Below are 13,994 nucleotides of genomic sequence, written 5' to 3' on the forward strand. Positions count from 1 at the left end.
GGTTACTAAGCGCGGCCCTGCGCTTAGTAACCCGATGTTTACCCTGGTTACCCGGGGACCTCGGCATCGTTGGTCGCTGGAGAGCGGTCTGTGTGACAGCTCTCCAGCGACCAAACAGCGACGCTGCAGCGATCGGCATCGTTGTCTGTATCGCTGCAGCGTCGCTTAGTGTGACGGTACCTTTAGAGAACCATTTTACACAAACAATCTGATTAAAGAAATCAGTAATGAGCAGAAGGGGATAAGGGTCTCGGATGCTAATCTGATTTAACTTACAAAAGTCTAAACAAGGATGCAGACCCTCATCTTTTTTCTTGACAAAAAGCCCTGCTGCAACAGGAGAAGAGGAGAGTCCGATATGTTCCTTAGCACGACTTGCAGAAATATAATCTTTTATAGCTTGCCAGTATAACCTGGTTTTAGGTAGTTTTGCTCCAGGGAGCAAGTTAACAGGGCAATCAAAGGTACAATGCAGAGGCAGATACTGACACCCCTTTTCTGAAAATACATCCTCAAAACCGGACAGAAAAAGAGGTGGGGTTTCTGTGGAGACAGTAGAGAGATGGGTATTCATGTATTTGTTAAAAGAGAAATCACTCCACCTAACTATAAGATGCCCAAGTGAGGTAATCGTGGGAGAGCTTCTGTTCCCACTTGCTTTGGAATCCTACAGACAACATGTGTTCCAGTACTGCTGTGTGTGGGGTGCATCACACTTACTTTAGGGCCGCAGGCCTCTTCTGATTCCAAGAACCCCTCTTCTGGAACCAGGCAATCCAGGAGACACGAGGTTCATTAAAACAGCCACATTTTTATTTAATCATTGGCAGTATTTGCAGTATTTACAGGCAGGTGTAGACAATAAGGCCCAACAGGTGGTCATCTTTCCCTCAGATACTGGACACAACTTCGGCCCTAGTTTTCAGTACAGGTAGAACATCCCTTTTACTATCTTCTTTAGTCTTAGTCGATCCTCACCTTTTCTTCAGCAGTATATCTGGATTCCATCTCTCTCTGCCTCTTAGAGTTTGAGTCCAATTTCTCCTGCAGCTTCGCAGAAGGAGTGTGCCCCGGGATCCGATGTCTATCTAGAGGTTCCCAGGCCGGCAAGGGCACTCGTGCGGAGGGGTTCTCTGGCAATCCACTACCCTGAAGTGCTGAGGTCACGCTGTACCTAGCAGCCCCACTTGTCACTGCTCATCACTCACTGGCCCTATCACTTCCTGTCCTTGACACTAACTCTCACTTCCCCCTCCCAAAAAGGGACAACCGACTGGGAGTCGACTGTAAGGGAAAAGGCCCAGGATTGAGGATCCCCTTTAAGTAGGAAAATAACAATTCCTACCCGTTGTGTCTCACTCCCAGAGGAACTAGGGTGCAGCCTGAAATAAAGTTTGCGGGCTTCCCTGAACACCACAAACTTGCCTCATCCCCCAGGAAATCAGTCTGGGAGGGCCACACTTTTGGGTTCAGTCTGGCTGACAGCTGAGACCACCAGACCTTAGGTCTGTTGTTGCTGTTTCACCACCGCAGATCTGTCCCTTCTAGAGACAGAGTTTGCATTTGTTTTGCTAGAGCCAAAACCACATCCATATTGCAAAAAAAATGGGGGACAGCAAAAATGCCACGCCAGGGCAGGGAGATGCTCGGCATGCGATGCAAAAAGAGGGGGTGAGGGAGCTGATGGTAGGGAGAAGGGGAAGATGGTGACCCCTCAACACTCACCTTATGTTGACACCTGTATTGCACTAGACGGGTCCTTCCCCCGTGCGCCATCGTGTGCCTAAGACCTGGCTGCCCCTGGGTCTTAGCCCTTGATAGTGAGCTGGACAGCAAGACACTAGTCTTACTCCTATAATAAGACAACACAGGGAAAGGGACAGACAGGGTAACACATAGCAAAGGATATCCACAAGAAAAGGAACACAAACGACTTCTCCAAGAACTCTTCAACTTCTCCAGGTACACAGCAGCTACTCCAGGTAAGCAAGGCTCTGGATAGATAAACCTATGGCTGGCATGGGAGCAAGCCAGAATTGAGTTTAAATAGTGAAGGAGGAGTGTACAAATAAGCAGCAGCTGATGCCAAAAACTAGATGGACTCTCAGCAGACTTAAACCAAGGACTCTTAACCCCTTCCGTACCAATAGAAAGAATAAACCTGCACAAACATGTGAATGGTCGCGTAGGTTCTAAAGAGGACCTGTGATCAACTAATCTCTGTGATCCACAAGTCCCAGCAGGGTTCGGCACACTCGGCCTTGTAGTACAGTTGGCTAGTTAAGGGTTTCCTTCCTCAGATTACTGTTCAGCGCTTTGTGTAAAGACTACACTACCAAGGCCAGACACAGAGTTAGCAATTAGTGAGGAGAAAGTTCAGCTTTCAACCCTGCAGAGCAAAGAATGCAGAATTGACTATAATACTGGCTGCAACTTAAAGCAATATATAACTTTCATGTTCAGCAATTCTATATCTAAACTGTAGAATGGTGTCCAAAGGAAGACACACAGGCATAAATGAGTGTGACGGAGTGAAAATGAAATTATAACTTGTAAAGAAAAAGCAAGGCCATTTTTTGACATTACACAGATTGAGCAGAGCTCTACCTGTGAGTACATTTAGTAAAAGTGCCAGCAGAGGGCGCTCTTAGGACCTATCTCCCAGAATGGCTCTTGTTCTGCTTTTTACTCACACCCTGTGATGCAGCTTAAGGGAGGAGAGCAGAGGGCTGGCTGGGAGTAGGCACAGGGAGGGAGGAAGGGGAGATGTGTGCTGGATGGAGTGAGGAGACAGGGATTTGGCACTTGCAGTAGTGGGGCTTGGGATCTGCAGAGTCCTCTGTATAGCAGTGTGTGCTAGTTTGGGCTCAGCATTGTTCTTCATACCTGTTGTGTGGACTGTGCCTCAGGATCTGTTTCTTCTTTCCCCTCAGCCTGCAGGATGTCCTGACTGGTCCCTGATCCCGAGCTCAGGAGTTGTCATCTCCTGTGCTCTAGACCATGAAAGCGGAGAGTGACCCTGAGCTGAGCTGGAGCCTGCTCCTTGCCCCTGGCCTGAGTGAAAGCCACCGTCTCCCTGCGAGGAAGAGAGCCAGATCCACAATTGGGGTACCAGGCAGATCCCCCATGGCATGGAGCTGAGAGCTGGCAGAAAGTGACAAAGTGACGAGCTTCTTAGAACCGTGGTACTGAGCTCTATCCATATTCTAGAACCCTTCTCCTGGATAGTGTCCGGACATGGCAGCGCGGAGTCCGCTGTGAGTGCAGCAAGAAACTTGGACCCCGAGTATGGGGCCCCTGGTCCCACTGCTGCTGGGGGCCCTGATTTGGGTCTGTGTCTGGACAGATGACCCCAGCAAAGTGATATCAGACCGGTATGCAGTCTACTGGAACAAGAGTAACCCCAGGTAAGATGCAGCTGCCATTGTGGTGGGCTATGATAGCATGAGGTGAGGTGTAGAAACTTTCTCTCATGATATATTGTAGCAGGGCGGCCAATATGCAGAGATACATGGTGTCGTCGTAGATTGCGGTAATGCAGCTGGAGTTTTCTGGTAAGTACCTCACTATGAATGGAGTCTAGCTAGAGACTTCTGTGTGAGAAGCTATGGGGCGAGCACCTCATAGGCAACACCACAGAATGTCCCGTACAGGTCCTTATTACATCCCACCGTGAGGGAATAGCGCTACATTCGCTCTAGCCAGATCTAATCATGACTTCATTAAAACGGTTTACTTCATTTTATAGCTTGGCCCCAACTGGAGCGAAATCCAGCCAATCATACAAATCCCTGCCAATAATTGCCAGGACGTTATGATACATTTGTATTAATATTCCGACTTTCAGGCCACGCCCCCTTTCCGGAAACAAAGGAGACTATTGGAGCTGTGGGCGCTGGAGAAAACATTGCAAATGAGCCACAATTTTAGATTTGAGCCATCTTCTGCCATAGGCGCAGTGATACGTAAACTCTACGGCCGTGTGTGAATAATGGCATGTAGCGTTTAACAACAGGACCATGAACGTTGCATGAAAAGTGTAAGAGAAATCTGAAGAAGAAAGCGTCCCATCTCCCATGTGTGGACAGATGTTTCCCATCTTCTGGGACACTGGGAAACTTTCTGTTAGCCGCTCCATGTCACCCACAGCAAGGCTTAATAGGCAGAATCCTTCCCTCAGCACACACATAGCAACAGCAGGGCAGCCATGTAGGGTTTCCTTTGTGATGGGGTCTCCCTAATAACGTAACCTTCCTCTGGCTAGCTCGCGGTTACTATCGTCGCTCATAGGGGCACATGTTGCTAGGACGCAGTTCACACTATGGACCTTTGCTAAGCTTTCTGTTTTTATTTTAGTGCTGTCTATATCAATCTATGTACCCCAGTGTCTCAGCTACAAGCCGGCCCTGTGCATGTTCAGTATGTGCAGTACTTGGGCTTCTCCAGAAGGAAACTCCAGGGACCTGGCATCTTTCCCTAATGCCCAGAGTCATTATCTGCATCTCAGAATCACAAATGGGCTCCCAAGAAAGTATCCGCCACCAGACGTGGTTCTGTGTGTGGGAAGCTGGTATGCCAGTGCACAGTTTTTTGTTACTGGTTAGCATGCATAGTGCGTACTACGTTGTATTGGTTGGCAAGCACAATGCGTATTATGTTCAATTGGTTGGCATGCTGAGTACATATTATGTAGTATTGCTTGGCATGCCACATGCTTATTTTGTAGTATAGGCTGGCATACATATTGTATTCTATGTGTAATTGGATGGCATGATGGATACATATTATGGAGAACGGGCTGGCAAGTATAAAGTGTATTGTATTGCATGTGCCCAAATAGCAGGTACCAACTTGTGCAAGTTGCCAACAAGTCTATTTGGGCATGTATAATGGCATTAGCAACACGTGGCTTTAGTGTAACACAAACTTCCACATTAATGGGCTAATGGGTTACTGGAACATGAAAGATAAATTATACGCTACTAGAGAGTGTATTTTGTATTCATGGTCAGTATATATGTGTATCTATCCTAATGAAGCTAGCCATTGTGTGTTTGCGATAGGTCTTAGTGTGTGAATTGGGGCATGTTGTGAGTCTGTGTGTGTCTGTGTGTGTCCATTTGTGAGTGTCTGTGTGTGAGTTTGTGTGTGCGCGAGTTTGTGTGTGTTTGTGCGTGTCTGTGTGTGTGTGCATGTCTGTGTGTGTGTCTGTGTGCATCTGTGTGTGCGTGTATGTGTGTGTGCGTGTCTCTGTGTGTGTGTCTGTGCATGCGTGTCAGTGTGTGTGTGTCTGTGTGTTTTGTGTCTGCGAGTGTGTGTCTGTGTGTGTCCATGTGTGTGTCTTTGTGTGTATGTCTGTATGTGTGCATGTGTGCGTGTCTGTGTGTCTTTGTGTGTCTGCCTGTGTGTGCATGTGTGCATCTGTGTGTGCGTGTCAGTGTGTGCGTGTCTGTGTGCATGTTGCGTCTGTGTGTGTATGTTGTGTCTGTGTGTGCATCTGTGTGTGTGCATGTCTGTGTGTATGTTGTGTCTGTGTGTGTGTGTCAGTGTGTGCGTGTCTGTGTGTATGTTGTGTCTGTGTGTGTCTGTGTGTGTGTGGTAGCCTCTGAGTCACACTCATACTTTTTGTTACATACTTTTTACAAAGTTTAGTTTGTTTGCTATCATTTAAGGTGACTTACTTTCCATAGGTAAGTAAAATGTCTCAGTTATCACACTTTAAATATATATTTTATATCTGTACTTCGCATGTAACAAGGTTACCGGTTACCTCTATGATCAGCATGCATTGGATTTATTGTACTGGACTAATCTCCATTAGTTTGCACTTCAGCATAGTATATAGCATAACATTGCATGTTTGGTGTAATCCCAGTCTCGCTGTTCTGTATGTATTATTGATGTACCTCATATAACAGTGCCTCTGACATAGTAGTGCCTTGCTCTGATCATATACTATAGTAAGCTGCTATATGATCAGTGCAGAATTCCTGGCACCACCAGTAATATGGGTTGGCATGATCATTGTATGTACTATAGTGTGGATTGTGTATGTACAATATATACATGTATGGGTGTGTTCCTGGTTCTATGGCATGTTTGCGTGACACTTAATATGCACAGTTCAATGATTAGTGCCCTCATATGAATATTGACTCTCGGTGGCCTTATTAATAACATTTCCTCCAAATGTCCTCTTTTTGGGTCTTGAAGGAATCCATTCATTCTACATTGGAATGTAAGAATGCATTTGTTGTGTTCAGCATGAGCGAGCATGACAGTGATGTAAAATAATCCTAATCCTCAATGTTGGTCACTGATTATGTGTATTCACGTGGGCGCCTATTTGGGCTCATCGTCCACTTTCCTTTCTTATTACTGTAGAAACACAGTGGACACACCAGTAACATGTGTTTTTGCTGTTGGCATGGACACCAGAGATCCGGTCAATGAGTCAATAGTTGAGCACATTACAATCGGAGGCATGTGTATAGATCACAGTGGGCATGGTGCCTGTATGTCACATAGTAGCACGGTAAACCTTGGCCTATGATTAATTGTCACCCATCATAAGTAACCAGTGCCACGATTGTATAGATTTGGCACATTCTTGTTTGTATTTCCCACGTGGTAAGTTATGGTAATATTTCGTAATGCAACCTGTTACTCTCTTTTGATGCAAGCTATGATTAATATATGTAAAAAATCCATATATTTTCATTTCATATATTTGCATACACTCTGTTGGTGTCTAGGCCTATAGATTGATTTTCCAGCGTGTATTGTGTGTAGTAAGTTGGCATGTGCCCTGTATCCTCACCTAGGTGGAGCGTATGTTGCCTTTTGTACTTTAATCTGGGTTGATATCACATTTTGTGATCTTACTACTTCAAAATGATTCCATAATCTACCGTTATTTAATATTACATCTCGTATTATTAATAATGTTAGGAGTTAAATAACATATCCTTACACTGACTCATCAAACAGGAGCTGCCAGTTGTTTAGTAGGGTTCCTAAAAATGATGTCAAATGTCAATTTCAGAAACATGGAGTACTTCTAGGAATATGCCGTCTGCAGCATTCCCCCACTAAGTCTTTTGGGCAATATTTGCAGAGGTGTTATCGCTCTGTGCCCAGACCTGACATCAGTTAAATGTTGTGGCACCTAATCTAAAATAAATTTTTTCGGGAGGAAGAAGCAGTCCTGTCATCTATCCCACCACTGCCTTAAAAGCATAGGAATAGAGAGAGGAGCTCAATGCACACACAGAGACCACAAACCTAGTCTAAAATCTTTCCGAAAAATATGTGACAGACTCATCCGGTTGTGAAATTTCTTGTTTTGGACATGAAAAAGTCCGTTGAGGCTAGGCATCAGATCCTTGTGCTGGTCGGACGTAGCAGCCTTCTTATGTTTGGGGAATGTCTTCGTGCACTTCGATACGAAGACGAAAGAGTTAATGTCAAATGGTCATTGGCCATTTTTTTTTTTCAATTTTCACATTTTCATAATAGATGAGTTATAATAAAAAATAAGTAGGCTTCTAAAATATTATGTTGATTTTGTGCTATTTTTTTTGACACTCAGAATCTAAGAAGGAAATCTAGGTTCTAAAGCTCCTCATGACGGCAGAACTCCAGTTGTGAGATGAACTTTGTAAAACTTATTGCTGATGTGCGATTGTCTAGGCATGTTCTGGAAAGCCTGGTATACCATGGAAAGGCTAGACCAGATAGGTGGGCTCAGGTTGGGACACCTCGACGTTCCGGCTGACAGCCTGTGGGCTATGCTTCTTTGTCCTTGGCAGTTCCCTTGCTCCGCTGCTTTCTAACATATGGATTTTATTAGATGCATTACTCCAGATCTTAGTCCCATTTCCCCCGTTTGGGTTTTCTGTACGCTTGGCCTAAGATATTTTCTTTTGTTCAGTTAAATGCTCAACATATGTTAAAATTCTTAAAGGATCCCAAGTCTGGCGCGAATAAACATTTTTTTTTTTTTTTGTAGCTCAGCATTTCCAGACCTGGCCGGCTTCTCTCCAAGTGCTTGAGTTATTAAATGAAAAAGAACAGTCTGAGAGGATTAAGCACCTCACATAATTTAACACACTGATAGCGATCTGTAAAAATAGCACTGCTTACTTACTCAGAGTGTTCCGGACAAGTTTTCAGGAAAAAAATCCAATAAATCAAACAAAAAAGTGAACATTTCATCCTAAACTATGTTTTTTTTTTCTGTAGCCTTTCAGTACAATGATGATATTCACTGGAGAATATAGAAAATTGTTTAATAAACTACTATGAGATATAACGTAATATGATACAGTAGATTTTTGTAAAAATCTGATGTTTAAAAAAAAAAAAAAAAAGAAAAAGTTAATTCAGTAATTAGATCAGTATTCTGCGTCCATAGATCTCTTAATATTTTATTAAGAGATTATTTAGAAAATTTTACATAAATTAGATAACATCACACAGAGGCTGCCATATGCCCACACACACACGCACATACACACACACACACACACACATATATATATATATATATATATATATATATATATATATATATATATATATATATGTGTGTGTGTTTATGCATATATATATATATATATATATATATATATTACATATATATACAAATCTATACATATATTGATTTATACAACATTTCACTCTGTTTTTTTGCACATTTATTTGTACTTGCACTCTCCTTGTGCCCTTGTATCACGTATATGCACAATTTACCACAATTATACAGTATTTTGTCCTCTTGGTGATAACATTTAACTCCGTTTTCTTGATCATTAAATATTTTTTTTAAATTGTGCAATCTTAGAAAATATCCTTTTGAAAACAAGCTATATATTCTGCACTCCCTCTATATTATTTCCTGTATTCTCTTTTTTTGGCACTCTTAAATACATATAAGTTGATTAATCACCATCCAATCATTACAAAAATAATCCTAAAAATAATAAAAAAGAAATAAATTAAGACAGACGCTATAAATTGTATATGTCTACATATGTAAAAACTAAAGACAGATAAAAAATAAGAAAAGCACCTATATATTATTTTGTGTTTTTTATACTGTGCTTGTAGAACTAATAGGAAAGTGGTACATTACTATGAATGTGATTTACCATTATCATGTAACATGCAAGAGACAACCAACAGCTTTTAATAATTTCACATATTCATATTTAGGTTTTTTTTTGTAGTGACCTCATTATCCCGGGTACTTTTCATAAGAATTACCCTATAGGGTAGTCAAGCAATGTTATCAATGCTTAAAAAAAAGTATGGAGAAATTTGATTCTTGATGGGAGGTGACATTGTTTGACAGAGCCTTCCTGCAAACTTCGGATGTTTGGGGACAATCATTCCACCAGAATGGATTTTTGTTTGCTTTCGTAGACTTCTCCAAAGATCTTTTGCCCACGTGCTAACACATGTCTGTGGCTAGCTTGAAACAACCTTCATCTCACATGGAGCTCATTGATTACAGTTTATAAGGTGCTTATGCAGATCTCCACTTATATGTATCACAGAGAGAGAGTACCTTAGCTGGCTGGTCTCAGGTACAGTTATCCGGTGGCCTGTAAACGTTGCATCGTATGTGACTTGTGGAAATGACTTTATTCTTGGTTCATCAACACCATTACAGATATACTTTTATACGGCCTGCCCATAAATGCTGCTGTAGTTCATCATGAGATATTTTATCAGTGTTACCGTACATCTTGTTATATTACGCCCACAAAAAACACTTTTATCCATCATAGATTCAGATTGCTATCAGTTCTCGCCTAAATACTCCATCCATACATCTAAATGTAAAATTCACACCTCTGGAACATTCTTAGATGTTCGGTGTTTTGCCCAAGTTCATCAGGTTGTCTTGGGCCATGTTCTGTGTTTGTTCTCATCTGAACATCTTTGTAAATTGTGGTCATTGAAAATATCCGTAGACATTTTGGAAGCTGCACAGTTGTAGGTCTAAAAGCTTCATTCACTAGGTGTAGACTCTGTGGAGAGGTTTGCTATTTTCAGCCTGATTGGAGAACCTATTCAAATGACCTAATATCTTACAAAAAATGCCAGGGTCCTGATGCACATACATAGCTGGGACATTTGAAGAACACTTGCTGGGCCCTGCGAAGTCCTCTGCAGTGGAAGGCAGGCGTTGATAGGAAACGTTAGGATAGTGGTAGATAATGATAGTTTGGTTAATTTTACGTGGGGGTTTCTTCCTCTTCGCATGTGGAGCCATGTCTATGGTCAAAGTGATTTAACTCATTAGATCTTGTAGAAAACAGGGTGGGATGTGCATCCATGATCTGTTACATATATGGTTCTTCTACTATTAAGCCCTTCAGGCGTGACCATGTGTGGATATATGGTTATGATTAGTATATTTTGCAGCTTTAGTCCAGTTTTATAATTGTGAAAACCGCAAGTAATAAAATGATGTATAACTCAGCACTCAGAAGGACTTTGTAGAAAAGAAGAATTTTATTCACCATCCAGTAATTCAGAATAATTGCTACTAGCAATTTCTTATCGCCATTATTTACAGAATCCGCTACTTTCTGATGAAAGTCCGGGTGTTTGACCGAAATGTTAAAAAAATATAATTCTTCTTTTCTGCAAAGTCCTTATGAGAGCCGAGTTTTACATGATTTTATTAGAACCCTACTCGGACACCTCCTCGGATCTTTGGAGGGCCATACATTACTATTTACTAGTGTTAAAATCACTTTTTAGCTCTGTCACATGCAAAGCACAAATTACTTTCCTAGTAGGATCTGTCGTACTTGGTCCAATGGTATTTTGATGGCCTTCAACCATAGTCTGTTGTAGGTACAAATATCTCCATGCTTTCCCTGACACTACCTGAAGGATTTCACCTTTGAAATGATCCTGTATATAAAGCTGGTGTAATAATTTGCCTTGTACATGACATATAACCCAAGAAACGTCTGTTGCCTTTTATCTTATTTATCATTTATTGTAGAACTTAGAGAAGACATGGCTATCAAGGTTTTTTGGACTTATAAGTCATGGATATATTGTTAACATTTTTCTTGAGGCCCCACCGTTTCTATGCATTCTCCCTATATATTTAGATTTACCATTTTATTATTTCGCACCAGTATTGTATTTACTGCATGCAACGTATGTATATAATAGTATATAATGCAAAGCAAAAGTGGATAGTGGTTTGGAAGATAGGAATGATGATTGTTGTCTTCGTATATATCTGTAAATGTTGTCTGTTGAAAGGGTTTTTCTGAGAGCTTGTAAATTTGGCCTAAGGGAGGAAGTGGTCTTGGATGTGGACAAACGGGATGAGCGATGTGGAGCACTGGAGCAGTGGCGCTGGTGTGGCGGATTACTTATCGAGTGAGTATAGGTTATTTGGTCATTTTATTCCATTCTTTCCCTGTGGCTACATTTTACAGGCTCTCATAAAGCCCTTTACGCTGCTAAAGGTGCACAGCGACTTTTCTATCCTCAGTGTTGGGCAAGGCTTCGGGTAAGTTTACCATTAGGTTGAAAGTGGACGTTACTCAGAATTTTTTGTATAATAAAACTTTTCAGTTCCTTTTTATTCTTAATCCATGACTTATAGACCACTGACTCAGGGGTAAGCTATATTATCAGCAGATAGCAGTAATTATAGTATGTACATTCTGCTCCTAAACATGTGCATTGGGCACCAGGTGAGTGGTCTTACCCACAGTGCAATCCAGTGTAATGTGCTTGCTTCATGTTTATTTTAGCACAATAATAATTGAAATTTTGCTCATCAACAACGATACTTTCATTTCCATTGACCATGCTATCATGGTCTCCGACATTATCTGATTTCTAGATAGTTTAATCTGATATGTATTCTTGAATTTCTCGTTACTGAACATTTTTGATCATTGGATTCATCTTATTGTCAACCATTTTGCATTCATTTTTGTGCTCACAGTCACATTGATTTCTCTTCTAATATTTGGGCTGTACTTGGGCTTTTTGATCTAGTAATAGGACTCACTAGTGATTCCTTTTTTCAAATGCTAGTAGTTAGTTTCTCGTTCTACAAAATGATACGAAAATCGCTTGGAAATCTTTTGTTAGTCGCTTAAAAATCGCTTGTTTCTGTTACTCTGTGTAAAAATGACTTTCCACATATGTAGGCCCCATCCCCACATGTATTGTGAAGAACAAGGCTAGAGTTTATTGCACAGCTTTAACACTACTAATATTGGAATACACACCTAATACAGGCAACAACTAAAACGCAAACATTCATGTTGTGGCACTATATTCAGAAAATGATATATCGGGTTAAAGAGAGATACATTGCAAACATTGTATGACTTATTAAGATATTTGGGAAATAAATACTTTGAAGGCGAATTATCATGAAAATATGTTATTTTCTTCATCCATATGGCAAAGTAGATCATCATCATTATCATTAACATATTCCTTAACAGTGTGCTACCCCATGCCTATGGTAAATCATAATCGACTTTGCCTATCTTAGTCCATGAGCCGGGCCAGATATCGGTACCACCCGGAGTGACTAATTTTCTTTGGTATTTTTAGGTAGATGCATGTCTGTAGTTTATTTTTTGATATGATAGCCCTTACATATACGTAGCTTATTAACCCCTTCAGCCCTAGGCCTATTTGTACCCAAGTGCCTAAGCCAATCTGACCTGTGCCACTTCATGGGCTAATAACTTTGGAACGCTTTCACCTATCCAAGCCATTCTGAGATTGTTTTCTCGTGACATATTGTACTTCACGTCAGTGCTAAATGGGAGTCAATATATTTTACCTTTCTATATAAAAAAATGCTAAATATTCGGAAATTTTGGAAAAATCGGCAATTTTTTAACTTTGAAATTCTCTGCTTTTTACAAAAATACTGATACCCCCCATAATAGTTATTAATTTACACTCCCCACATGTTTACTTCATATTGGCATCATTTTGAAAATGAAACCTTATTGTTTTACGACGTAATAGGGCTTATAGTTTTATGCGCAATTTTTCACATTTACAGCAAAACCCACTTTTCAAAGGACCAAGTCACTTCTGAAGTCACTTTAAGGGGCTTACATAACAGAAACCACCCATAAATTACCCCATTTTGCAAACTACACCCCTCAAGCTGTTCAAAACTCATTTTTAAAAACTGTTAACCCTTTAGGTGTTCCACAGGAATTTTAGCAGAATGAAGGCGAAATTTCAAAATTTCATTTTTTTTCCAGATATTACATTGTAATCCAATTTTACCTGCAACCTAGCAAGGGTTAACGGCAAACCCAAACTTGGTTACCCTAATTCTGCAGTTTATAGAAACACCCCACATGTACTCGTAAACTAAAGTATGGGCACACAGCACAGCTCAACACGGAAGGAGCGCTATGTGGTTTTTGGGTGGCGGATTCACTGGAAGAAATCTAGGGGGCCATGTCACATTTGAAGGCTGCCTGAGGTACCCCCACAGTGGAAACCCCAAAAAGTGACCCTATTTTGGAAACTACACCCCCAAGGAATCTTTTAGGGGGTATAGTGACCACTTTGACCCAACCAGTGTTTCACAGTAGTTGGAAACACTTGGTTGAGAAAATGGAAAAAGTGCATTTTTTACATGAAGGTGTCATTTTAGGCTCATTTTTTTATTTTTAAGAGGTGTACCAGCAAAAAATGCACCCCACTATTTGTTCACCAATCTCTCCCGAACACAACAACACCCGATATGTTGTCGTACACTGCAGTATTGGGGAACGGCAGGCCTCGGAAGGGAAGGAGCGCCAAATGACTTTTGGAGTGCAAATTTTACTGGAAGAAATCTAGGGGGCTATGTCACATTTGAAGACACCCTGAGGTGCCCCAACACACGCACACACACTGACACATACACGTTCTGTGCTGAACAGGACTCTCCGGTCTTCTCTGCAGAGCTCCTATCTCCC

At 41.2% G+C, this 13,994-nt stretch overlaps 1 protein-coding gene across 1 annotated transcript in view; it reads left to right on the forward strand.

The window, feature by feature from the left end:
• The first annotated feature begins 2,687 nt into the window (after positions 1 to 2,687).
• The window catches only part of EFNA2 (ephrin A2), a 358,850-nt gene continuing 347,543 nt past the window's right edge, over positions 2,688 to 13,994 (forward strand). Inside the window, exon 1 of the mRNA XM_077270964.1 lies at positions 2,688 to 3,407. Within this exon, the coding sequence (XP_077127079.1) occupies positions 3,289 to 3,407 (119 nt within the window). The 5' untranslated portion in view covers positions 2,688 to 3,288. The remainder of the gene's footprint in view (positions 3,408 to 13,994) is intronic.

This window comes from Ranitomeya variabilis, chromosome 1, assembly GCF_051348905.1.
Source record: "Ranitomeya variabilis isolate aRanVar5 chromosome 1, aRanVar5.hap1, whole genome shotgun sequence".
Lineage (NCBI taxonomy): Eukaryota > Metazoa > Chordata > Amphibia > Anura > Dendrobatidae > Ranitomeya > Ranitomeya variabilis.